The 12,275-nt window shown below is 54.6% G+C and overlaps 2 protein-coding genes across 2 annotated transcripts; one reads left to right on the plus strand and one right to left on the minus strand.

Moving 5' to 3' along the window:
• The first annotated feature begins 21 nt into the window (after positions 1–21).
• BU25DRAFT_491738 (uncharacterized protein) lies at positions 22–7,718 on the plus strand. Its single transcript, XM_033711589.1, has 10 exons — positions 22–237; positions 287–2,338; positions 2,388–2,654; positions 3,557–3,769; positions 3,853–3,898; positions 3,947–4,002; positions 4,049–4,475; positions 4,525–6,565; positions 6,617–7,206; positions 7,260–7,718. Exons 1-10 carry the CDS (start codon positions 28–30, stop codon positions 7,589–7,591), a joined length of 6,234 nt encoding a protein of 2,077 aa, XP_033560991.1. The 5' UTR covers positions 22–27; the 3' UTR covers positions 7,592–7,718.
• A 233-nt stretch (positions 7,719–7,951) lies between these two features.
• On the minus strand, positions 7,952–11,039 carry BU25DRAFT_431832 (glycoside hydrolase family 3 protein; the record flags this gene model as incomplete). Its single annotated transcript, XM_033708680.1, has 4 exons — positions 7,952–8,000; positions 8,056–10,337; positions 10,393–10,518; positions 10,812–11,039. The coding sequence occupies 4 exons, from the start codon at positions 11,037–11,039 to the stop codon at positions 7,952–7,954; spliced, it is 2,685 nt and encodes an 894-aa protein (XP_033560992.1).
• Positions 11,040–12,275: the final 1,236 nt, after the last annotated feature.

Genomic DNA, 12,275 nt, shown 5'->3' on the forward strand with positions numbered 1-12,275 from the left:
TTCGACATTCGACCGCCCAACCTTGGAATGTCTGCCCCGTCTGTCCACGCTGAGCCGCCGCCAGAGGTGGTGCGCGACCCCGAAGGCCTACAGTATGAGACTGGACCGCAGCTGGGCAAGGGCGGCTTCGCCATCTGCCACCGCGCGAAGCTGCTGGGCCATGAGCACCTTGGCAGCAGTACAGTCGCTTTGAAGATCGTCAGATCCAAGATGGAGCCGCCCAAACTGGCACAAAAGGTGCGCAGACGTTCTTTACTCGCAAACCACCCTTGCTGACGCACTGCAGTTTGTGACTGAACTACAAATCCACTCGAAACTATCCCACCCCAATATCGTCGAGTTCTACCGCGCCTTCTCTTTCCACTCGAGCACCTACGTCGTCCTGGAGCTGTGCGAGAACGGCTCTCTCGCCGATGCGATCAAGAAGCGCAAATACTTTACCATGCCGGAGATTCGTCGATTCATGGTCCAGACATGTGGTGCTATCAAGTACCTGCACCAGCGAAACATCGTGCACCGTGACCTCAAGACTGGCAACCTCTTCCTCGACAAGGATATGAACGTCAAGGTCGGCGACTTTGGCCTTGCCGCCCTGCTCCTTTCCCAGAACGACTACGGTGCGATTCGACGAACAACCATGTGCGGAACACCGAACTATCTCGCGCCCGAGGTTCTCGAGAAGACAGGCAAGGGTCACGACGAGAAGGTCGATCTGTGGGCAATTGGCATTATGATGTACACACTTGCCGTAGGCCGGGCGCCTTTCCACGCAGCGAAACGTGAAGACATCTACCGAAAACTGAAGGCGCGCGAATACTCCTGGCCAGACCCAGCGAAGTGCGCAAACGAGATCACAGACGACTTGCGCGACATCGTATCGCTGCTGCTCGTACACGAGGACGACAGACCTACACCTGATCAGATTGTAGCGCACCCATTTTTCAAGCTGGGAATGATCCCATTGGAGCTGGACAGCGGATGCACTTCGAAGATCCCAAGGTGGCCGAAGGAGCGCGCGCCCTCGGCTTCGACCATGAGACGAGGATACACTGAAGAGTGGTGGACATTATGCAAGGCCTCAGCGGTTGGCGAGTACGAGCCAGGGAAGGCATTCGGCGCATACGGGAGCAGAAGGAACAAGACGGTCGCTCGTGACTGCCAAAAAGAGATTGAAGCTGGCAAGCAACCCAATATACCTTTCAGCAAAGATGTCGTATACGTGCCATTTCCTGCACGAGTACAATGGCCACACCAAGCTGCGCCCGGAGGACTGAGCGAGATATCGGAGGAGAAGGAATCATCGCAAGAGGGCCAGGCGCTGGTAGAGACTTCTGGGAACGATCGGTTGAAAGGACGCCTCCCTCGTGTCAGGAGAGAAATGCCACCGCCGGCACTCAAAGAGAACGAGCCAGTAGCACCACAGGAGCCAATCTCATCGACAGAGCCGGAGCCTGCTCGGAGGATACTGGACAAGCAGCCCACAAGGTTACGGGCGGTCCGCAAGATTTCGAGCTCTGCCCCAGTCAGTGCGGCCACAGCACCTGTACCTGCACCATTGCGCGTACCAAGAGAGACCAGGCCAACGACACGGGCACGCGCTGCAAAGGAGGGAGCGAAGAAACCGTCGCAAGAGACGGAGACCGGACTCCCTGATCTCCCACCTCTTCGCGCGACGAAGACCACCGTCCGAGTGACCGAGAAGCCGGAACCCACGCCCCAATTCATGACTTCCACACGAAGCACGAAGCTTTCAACGTCGACTCGGAGCGAGCCAAAGTTCCGTGCTGTCAGTGCCGAGTTATCTGCCACAGATCCTGTTACGGTGCTAGCGCGTCTGTACACATTCCGGGATAATCTTGCACGAGCGCTTGAGAAGAAGCCCTCGAAATCCAGGAGAGAACAGCCTCCCCAGCTGCCGTTTGTGACAAAGTGGGTCGATTATTCGCGGAGATATGGAGTCGGCTATGTCTTGGATGACGGTAGCATTGGAACCCTCCTCACAGCGGACGAACAGAATCTAGTCACAGCTGCGATCGCTACAGACGGATACAACTACCTGAAGAAGAACGGGAGAAATCGAGAGGCCGCGAAGAGTGTCCCTCTTGACTACTACACGACCGTCAAGAAGGACAGGGGCCTCTCCCAGATCGAGATTCAAGACCGCAGACGCACCGAGGAGATTCGAACGGTATGGCACAAGTTTGGAAAGTACATGTGCGCGACTTTTGGCGACGAAGAGCTGGTGGTGAAGGAAGGTCCGAAACAGTCAAACTTCGTCAAGTTCTACCAGCGACTCGGCAACGTCGGTATCTGGGGGTTTGACGATGGGTCTTTCCAGGTATGTAATAGCACCAAGGACAGCTTGGCTTAGACTAACTCTTGTCCAGTTCAACTTTCCAGATCACACGAAGCTCGTCCTGTCCTCAGATGGTGGATATGCTACTTTCCTCTGCCTACCATATGAAGCGACAGCACTCCTCGAAGCGACTGGCAACGTACCTTGGAGACATGTCAGGGCGCGCGAGACCCTCAAGGGATCCCTTCAGCAGCTGCTGTACGGCTCTGCGGACAAGACCGATGGGTACAAGGAGGTCACACAAGGCAACCACCTTCGAGAGAAGATTGAATTCATCTACGCAGTCGTCGAAGAATGGGTGCGAGAAGGAGGTCTTGGTTGCCTTGTCGAACCCAAGGAGTACTCATGGACAGGGCCTCAGCTCGAGGAAACCAAACGGCTGGATTGGGCGAGCGTTGGGCGTTTTGGTGGCGACGTCTTCTCGTGAATTTTCAAGCCTCGCGTTTTTGTTTCTCGGTTTGGCAAGCGATGGCGTTTTGGTTCTTTGAGGCATTTCTACTCTCGGCATTGGGCATTTCCTGTGACGTCTCCGTCTTTTTTGACGATGTTGTGGTAGTCTGTGTTCGCTCATTTTCGAACACTCATTTGCAGGGTCTTGCATACCTCAGGCTGGGACGGCGCATTGTGTTGGTAGCATAGCGTTTGCATACGTGAATAACGAACTCCGGTCGTGACCGCCACTCCTCGGTGCCTGATGCCGCTTTTGCTGCTTTTGCTGCTGCCTGAGTGGGCCACGCAATTTACACATCAGTCCTTTGCAAAGGGTATCCTTGGCGAGACTTGTATGCAGCGGAGAAAGCGGTGCGGCGGAACAGCTTGCGCGTCAAGTGTAACTGCACGTAACCAGGGTGTGGCTGTGCGGTCTACCGTACTCGCTCCAACTTCCGATACGGCCGACGTGGGCTGTGACATCGTTGGTAGGATTGCTGAGGTGTAGGGAACGCTGCGCACTAAATCTTACTCACCACTACATCCGCTGAACGCCGTTCCTTCTCTCCCCACACATTGCGCCTGCAGACCCCCAGTGCCCCCGTACCCCGCGCCCATATCTGCTGCGAATCGAGTCCAGCAGCACACACGACACGCCAAAAGGGCGAGACATCCACCACCCGGGAGCTTGCGGTCGGGCATCAGCCATGGTACAATCCGCCCCGCGCCCGCCACCACAACTCTGCAGACGCTGACAGAGTATCTATGTAGGCGGTAACCAAGCGCGCCGGGCGCAAGAAGGACGCTGGCGCCGCCGGAGCTGCTCGTCCTGGGCAGCAGAAGGCCCAATTCGCAACCAAAGCCGTCTTCGAGACCACCAAGAAGAAGGAGGTGGGAGTCTCAGATCTGACGCTGATCAGCAAGATCTCGAATGAGGCCATCAACGACAACCTGAAGAAGCGCTTCGAGAATGGCGAAATCTACGTGCGTCGAATCGCCCGCGCCAGCCCCGCGCCACGTCGATACAATGCGGCAGGTGGAGGGACTTACAGCTGACGGAGGCGCAGACATACATTGGACACGTGCTGGTGTCTGTCAACCCGTTTCGAGACTGTACGTGGTAGCAGGCGCGTCTGGTGAGGATACGCTGACGATTGGCAGTGGGCATCTACACCGAACAGGTCCTGGACAGCTACAAGGGCAAGAACAGGCTGGAGGTATGGCGCATAACTTTGAATGCACCCTCACTTCTGACACGACCAGGTGCCGCCGCACGTGTTCGCAATCGCCGAATCCGCCTACTACAACATGAACGCCTACAAGGAGAACCAGTGTGTCATCATCTCTGGTGAATCTGGAGCAGGAAAGACAGAAGCTGCGAAGCGGCTTATGCAGTACATTGCGAACGTTTCTGGCGGAAAGAACTCGTCGATCCAGGAGATGATGGACATGGTGCTGGCCACAAATCCGTTGCTCGAATCGTTCGGAAACGCGAAGACGCTGAGAAACAACAACTCGTCGCGATTCGGGAAATACCTCGAAATCCACTTCAACGCTCAGGGCGAGCCCGTCGGAGCGAACATCAACAACTACCTGCTCGAGAAGACGCGTGTGGTTGGCCAGATCACGAATGAGCGCAACTTCCACATCTTCTACCAGTTCGCGAAAGCGGCTTCACCGCACTACAGGGGTTTGTGAATCTGGACACTTGGGTACAAAAGATGTGCTGACGACCCTAGAAATCTTCGGCCTACAACAGCCACAATCATACCTCTACACAAGTCGATCGAAATGCTATGACGTACCGAACATCGACGATCACGCCGAGTTCCAGGATACGCTGAACGCTATGAAGGTCATTGGTTTGCAGCAAGCAGAGCAGGATAACATTTTCCGGATGCTGTCTGCGATTCTGTGGCTCGGAAACGTGTCGTTCGTGGAGGATGACCAAGGCAACGCTGCGATCGCAGATCAATCCGTAGTCGATTTCGTGGCCTACCTCCTGGAAGTCGAATCTGCGCATGTCAACAAAGCTCTCACGATCCGGATAATGGAGACAAGTCGTGGTGGACGTAGGGGCTCTGTTTACGACGTGCCCCTGAACCCAGCTCAGGCCTCCTCGGTGCGAGACGCTCTTTCCAAAGCGATCTATTTCAATCTGTTCGACTGGATTGTCGAGCGCGTGAACCAGTCGCTCAAGGCGCGAAGTGCCTCAGCCTACTCCATCGGTATTCTGGATATCTACGGATTCGAGATCTTCGAGAAGAACAGTTTCGAGCAGCTGTGCATCAACTACGTCAACGAGAAGCTCCAGCAGATTTTCATTCAGCTGACGTTGAAAGCGGAGCAAGAAGAGTACGAGCGAGAACAGATCAAGTGGACGCCTATCAAGTACTTCGACAACAAGGTTGTGTGTGAGTTGATTGAGGAGAAGCGACCACCGGGTGTTTTCGCGGCATTGAACGATGCTTGTGCCACAGCTCACGCCGATCCTGGGGCTGCAGACCAGACATTTGTGCAGAGACTGAATGCGCTTTCATCGAACCCCAATTTTTCGCCCCGTCAAGGACAGTTCGTCATCAAGCATTACGCCGGAGAAGTGGCTTATGCGGTAGATGGCATGACCGACAAGAACAAGGATCAGCTCCTGAAGGACTTGCTCAACCTCTTAGGCCAGAGCTCCAACACCTTCGTCCACACACTGTTCCCCAACCAGGTCGATCAGGACAACAGGCGACGACCACCCACGGCTGGAGACAAGATCAAGGTATCGGCAAACGATCTCGTTACCACGCTCATGCAAGCTCGACCGTCCTATATCCGTACCATTAAGCCGAACGAGAACAAGTCGCCGAAGGAGTTCAACGAAGCAAACGTATTGCATCAAGTAAAGTACCTTGGTCTGCAAGAGAACGTCCGTATTCGCCGAGCCGGTTTCGCATCTCGTCAAACTTTCGACAAGTTCGTGGAACGGTTCTTCTTGCTCTCGCCCAAGTGCTCGTACGCTGGAGAGTACACGTGGACCGGAAGCTACGAACAAGGTGCTAAGCAGATCTTGAAGGATACCAACATCCCAACCGAGGAGTTCCAGATGGGTGTAACAAAAGTCTTCATCAAGACACCGGAGACACTGTTTGCTTTGGAGACGATGCGCGATCGTTACTGGCACAACATGGCTATTCGCATCCAACGAGCCTGGAGGAATTACCTGAGCTACCGCATCGAATGCGCCACACGGATACAGCGGTTCTGGCGCAAGCTCAACGGTGGCAAAGAGTTCATTGAGTGGCGCGACCAAGGACACAAGGTCCTTGCAGGTCGCAAGGAGAGGCGCAGATACAGTTTGGTCGGCTCTCGCAGGTTCATGGGTGACTATCTTGGTATCGCGAACAGGGGTGGTCCAGGTGAAGTGATCGCTCAGGCCATTGGAATCTCCAGCAACGAGGAGGTACCCTTCTCGTGTAGAGCAGAGACGCTCGTCTCTAAGCTTGGTCGTTCGAGTAAGCCGGAAGCCCGCATGCTCATTCTGACCAAGAGGAACGTGTACATTGTCAAGCAGGTGCTTGTCAACGGACAAGTCCAGATCCAAGCTGAGAGGACAATACCCGTTGGCGCTATCAAGTTCATCAGCGCGTCGAAACTTCAGGACGATTGGTTCTCGATTGGCGCAGGTTCACCGAACGAGCCTGATCCGCTCGTGAACTGCGTGTTCAAGACAGAATTCTTCACCCACCTAACGAACGTTCTGCGAGGTTCTTTAAATCTCCAGATCGCAGACACGTAAGTTCATTGACGCTCGATTAATGATCATCGCATACTGACTGCCAATAGAATCAACTACAACAAGAAGCCTGGTAAGCCCGCACAAGTCAAGGTGGTCAAAGACCCTGGTGCGTCGATCGACTCGTACAAGAGTGGAACAATCCACACAGGACAGGGTGAATCGCCAAGCTCTGTCTCAAAGCCTACACCAAAGGGCAAGCAAGTTGCTGCCAAGCCTATTACGAAGGGAAAGCTTCTGCGGCCCGGCGGTCCAGGAGGAGGCCCATCCAAGCTCGCCAGCCGCCCTGCGCAACCGCGACCTGTACCCGCTCCTGCCGCTGCTCAGTCACGAGCAGTGCCTCCTGCGCCCATGCCAGCTGCAGTACAACCACGACCCCTACCTTCCGCTATACCTGCTGCCTCCACACCTCAACCAAGACCCGTACCGCAGCCCGTTGCAGCCCTCAATGGATCAGCAAATCACTCAAGGTCATCGTCAGCATCACGAGCACCTCCTCCGCCTCCACCCCCTCCCGCCGCACCTGCCGCACCCAAGGAGCCTACGTTCAAGGCCCTTTACGACTTCGCTGGCCAGTCAGCTGGTGAGCTAAGTCTGCGCAAGGATGAAATCATCCTCGTCACCCAAAAAGAAAACAACGGTACGTCCCCCCTCACTCCCTTTCCTTTCAACCACCTACTAATGAACTCGCAGGTTGGTGGCTAGCATCCCGCCTCGACAAATCCGCCTCAGGCTGGGCACCCAGCGCCTATCTCGAGGAGCATGTCGTCAAGACCGCGCCCCCACCACCACCACCCGCGCCGCCCGCGCGCCCCGCAAACGGCAAGCCGAAACCGCCTGCGCCGCCTGCCAAGCGCCCTGCGGCGCGCAAATCCGCGCCTGATAGTAGGGATAGTGGGTACTCGGGGAGCGCGAGTGAGACGGGGGCGAGGGATAGTAGTGGGAGTATTGCAGGCGGTTTGGCGGAGGCGTTGAGGGCGAGGCAGCAGGCTATGCAGGGAAGGAGGGGGGATGAGGATTGGTAGAGATAGATGGCGTTTGAGAGGGAATGGTGTGACAGCTGTTATGTGGATGGATACGAACTCAGATGGGAGTAGGATGATATTGAAATTTGAACATTGAACAAGTACAGCAACAAGCTCCCGAAATATGAACACGTCCACCACAATTTTGAGACGTGCCATATAGCTCGTTGATGAATCGTTGACCGACTTTGTCACAAGGTGGGAACAGGCCATCACTATTGAACAGACGCAGCAGGTAGGGAAATAAGTGTATTGCTTCAAACTACCTACACAGGCTATATGCACTGCTCAGGAAGAGTATCAGCCCAAGTTAGGCCTTGTGTTCAATCCCCAACGCCAATCATGAACCACTAGTCCACTCTAAAAGATCCACTGGAAGCTCTCCTTGACCTCAAAGCTCACCTTCGCCCTGCAGCTTAATTAGCAATCGTTCCAAACATCACCAAAACCAAGGGAACACATACCTGATATCCGCACTACTCGCACCAACCAAGACTTCAAATATGCCCTCCTCAGCAATCCACGCGCCTGTCTGTCCCAAGCTCGTGTCAAAATACCCAACACTGTACTTGTCTAGTTTCATATTCACCGTCTTCGTCTCGCCGGGCTGCAAGAACACCTTGCCAAAGGCCTGCAACTCCTTCTCCGGACGCGGCAGACTGCTCTTTACATCCTTCACGTATGCCTGCACGATCTCGTGGGCAGCCACGCTGCCGGTGTTGGTCACTGGTACGCTGAGCGTGAGGTGCCCGGTCTCGGTGAGCACGGTGCTCGACAGCGTGGGTGCGCCGTAGGAAAACGTGGTATACGTCAGACCATGTCCGAACGGGAACAGCGGCGCAATGCGGCTGCGCTCGTAGTGTCTGTATCCAACATAGATCCCCTCGCCGTACACGGTTTTGAGGTTCTCACCCGGCCAATTGTGGAACGCGGGATTATCTTCGATGCGCACCGGGAACGTAGTCGGCAACTTCCCACTCGGGGACGCATTGCCCAACAGCACCTCTGCAAGCGCATTACCCGCTTCCTGGCCTTGGTACCACGCCTGCAGGATCGCGGGCGCGCGGTGCACCCATGGCATGGAGATGGGTGTTCCGGACTGGTTGACGACGACGGTGCGTGGGTTCGCTGCGAGCACGGCTTCGATGAGGCGGTCCTGACTGCCGTCTTTGGGCAGATCCATCGTCTGCCGATCATACCCTTCGGACTCCCATTCCGCGTCGAGGCCGACAACGAGGACGGCGACGTCGGCGGCGCGCGCAGTGGAGGCGGCTTCTTGAAGCCGGTCGATGGCGTCTTCTTCTTGGTAGCCGATGCGGCAGCCGCCGTAGTCGTAGCGGCGGCCGATGATGGATACTTTGGAGGCGGGGCGGACTTCGCTGGTGGATTCGATGAGGATATCGACGGGGGTGTTGGCAGTGAGGTGGATGGATTTGAGGACGTCTTGGGATGCTGAGAACATAGCTTCGCCTTCTTCGGTCCAGTCCCAGTTGTCGATGAAGAGTTGGCCATCGAGATACATGCGTCCAGGACCTACGGAAGCGAAGCTGAAGCTGTGGTTGCCGGTCGTTTTAGGGGTAAGAATCGATTTGACCTTGAAAGAGAACGCTGGTAAGAGTTCCATCGGTGCAGAATCCCACAGCCAGAGATCTGTGCTAACTTTGTGCTGGACAACTGCTGGCTCGCCCTTGAACCTGTCTCCGCGGTAGTACTCCAGTCGGACACCTTGCTGCCCATCTGGAGCCGTGCAGTATGGTGTAGCGAGCGGCAGCCACTTCGAGCTATCGCAACCCTGCGCGAATGTGAGTTCACCATCGAATCGATTGCGCATTCCGTCCCACGGGCTTGTTCGGTAGTAGGGGTTGAGCCCAGCGCTGCCGCCACCATTTGCAATTGCTCGCTTGACGTTAGGCCCTATGAGTGCGATCTTCTTCGCATTCTTAATCGGTAGTACGTTGTTCTCGTTCTTCAACAACGTAAGTCCTTCAACACCAGCTTGCAGAATGAGATTCCTTGTCTCAACGTTATCGATCGACTGTTCAGGGGCTTCCGGGGTCTCATTACCCAGTCCTTTCGTACGTTCCACCAGGTAGAGTACCCTGGCAGCGGATTTTTCGATGTCATCTCGGTCCAGTTCGCCATTGTCAAGTGCCTCCTTGACCTGCTCAAACTTTCGCCACTTGGAAGGACCAGGCATTTCGATGTCGACGCCGGCTTTTATCGAAGGTGCGGTAGCGTATGTGCCTGTCCAGTCAGAGATGATTGCTCCATTCCATCCCCACTCGCCACGCAGAATCTCCTTGATGGTATGTTCGCTCTCGTCGGCGTGGATGCCATTTATCATGTTGTAAGAACTCATGAGCGCCCACGGCGATGCGTCGCGGACAGCAATCTCAAACGGCTTGAGATAGATTTCCCGAAGTGGTCGTTCTGCAATGATAGCATCGTAGGCCTGGCGTTCTGTCTCCTGCTCATTGCCGACAAAGTGCTTGATAGTCGCTGCGATATCTTTGCTTTGCAGACCACGCACGTACGAAGCGGCAAGTTTCCCTGTGAGAAAAGGGTCCTCGGAGTAAGATTCAAAGTTTCGTCCACCGAGTGGTGAGCGGTGCATGCAGACTGTAGGTGCAAGCAACACATTCGCGCCGCGAGCCTTGCACTCTTCTCCCAAGTGCCGTCCAATCTCCTCCATCATGTCCAGATTCCATGTTGAGGCCATAGAGATACCACATGGGAATAATGCGGCCTAGTATGATCAGTTACAGCACTGTATGTAGCGTGGTGCTGTTTCGGACACTCACAGGTGTGCCATTTGTGAAAAACTCTCCGCGAGCGCCATTAGGACCGTCTGTCGTTTTTATTGATGGTATCCCCTTATCAGGGATGGGCATTGTCCGCCAAAAGTCTGCTCCCGCGAGTAGTGATATCTATGGTGGTCAGCTCACCAGACCAGAGAACAGCGTGGGGCATCTCTCATAGGATGTCGTTTTTGGAGTATGCAACAAAAGAAGAGCAGCCCTGGATCAAGCTTACAATGCTCGTAGAAGAATGTAGAAAGCACTGTGAACCAGTAACAGTAACAGTAACAGTAACAGTAACAGTAACATCCCTTGACAAAGATGGGAATGTTACGTTACGAGTCCAGGAATATTTGCGTACGACGCGAATGCATTGTTGATCGTATCGAGAGGGCTACCCGTAATGTGGGCAATACACATACCTGTTCTTCGAGGGTCAACTTTGAGGCCAATTCCTTTGCCCTGTCATCTGGCTTTTCCAGTGAGTACAGCTTCTTCCCTGCCATGGTATCTCCTTCTGGTGGTGAGGTCGGCGTAAGTGATGGCGTTACAGTATTGACGGGTGTGACTTGGAAAGTGGCTTGCTTGAGGTCAATGAGCTTGTTGTCGTCCTCTGTGGGGCTGAGGGTCCCCAGGTTCATGGTAGTCATGGCGAATCAGCCCACGTTACTCGCTGGAAATGGTCGAAGGATCTGAAGGAAGAGCCGCGTTTCTCGCCGCTATCTGTAGGGCCTTGTGAACTCGAACTCCTAAAACTGTCAAAGGGTGGTGAGGTGGCAGGAAAACGAGTGACTTGAATATCAGTGCCAGTGTACGGTCATCTTTTAGTACTTTGTGCGCTCAATATCGACGCATAGACCACTCATCGCGTGGATCCAGAAGAAAGCACATTGAATATCCGGATGTATTGAGAACTAGCCTTGTACCTAGTTGCGGCACGCATGCTCGTCTCAGATCTACCACTTGGGTACTATTGGTCGACGGGACAGTAATGAGCCGAAGTTAACGCGCACCAGTATTCATCTGCTGCTGAAGGAGGCTCTTGAACAGTTTCAATCTAGATCGAAGCGCGCCGGGGCTTGCCTGTGGCGAATTCAAGGGTAAGATGCGTGAGTACGACGCAAAAAGCTTGTTCGAATCACGCTGGGTACGAAGGATGGACAGCCGACCATATCAATTGCGATAGCTGGACAGAAAAGCACTGGTTGAGTGCATATTGAGGCAGTCATTGCAGCCATGGCACGCGTGCTATTGACCGTTATAGTAAGCAGCCATGTCTGTGATTCGACGTTCGCAAGGCGGTGATGGCGGTCCTGAACTACGAACCGGGGATGAGTGCTCCGGACCTAGTATGGAAGGCTTCCGGAATGCGACTTGGACGGTCGAGTGGTGGAGAAACTGTTGTAAGAGGTTGTGCAGGCCATTGTTGGCGTCGGAAGGAGCGGGAACGACAGCGGAAGAAGGCCCGAGCGACCGCTTTGCGAGCTCCGCCGGCCCGCCAAGCGGCAGCCACCACCGTCTTCTCTCGAACACGTGCATGACAGCAGATCGTGAGGTCTGCATATACGCGGAGGTCTGGGCAGCGTAGAGGTCGTCTCATACAAATCATGTTGATGCTCAAGGGTAGTTCTGATAATGGCATGTGAACGACTTCACAACTCGTTGAGAAGAGATGAAGCAGACGCAGCATATTGAGGTCTCGTACAGCTTCGCACCGTTACTCCGAACGCTACTACTTTCGAGTTCACAAACTGCCTAGACGGGCATCATTATGATGAGGGACGTTTTCAAGTCATGTAACAGATCAGGCAGATGACCCAAAGATTTCAGCAAGGGATACAACTACCGCCTAAATTGCGCCGTGACCCCTTCGTACCACAACCCAG

The sequence above is a fragment of the Macroventuria anomochaeta genome (genome assembly GCF_010093625.1).
Source record: "Macroventuria anomochaeta strain CBS 525.71 unplaced genomic scaffold BU25scaffold_19, whole genome shotgun sequence".
Classification (NCBI taxonomy): domain Eukaryota; kingdom Fungi; phylum Ascomycota; class Dothideomycetes; order Pleosporales; family Didymellaceae; genus Macroventuria; species Macroventuria anomochaeta.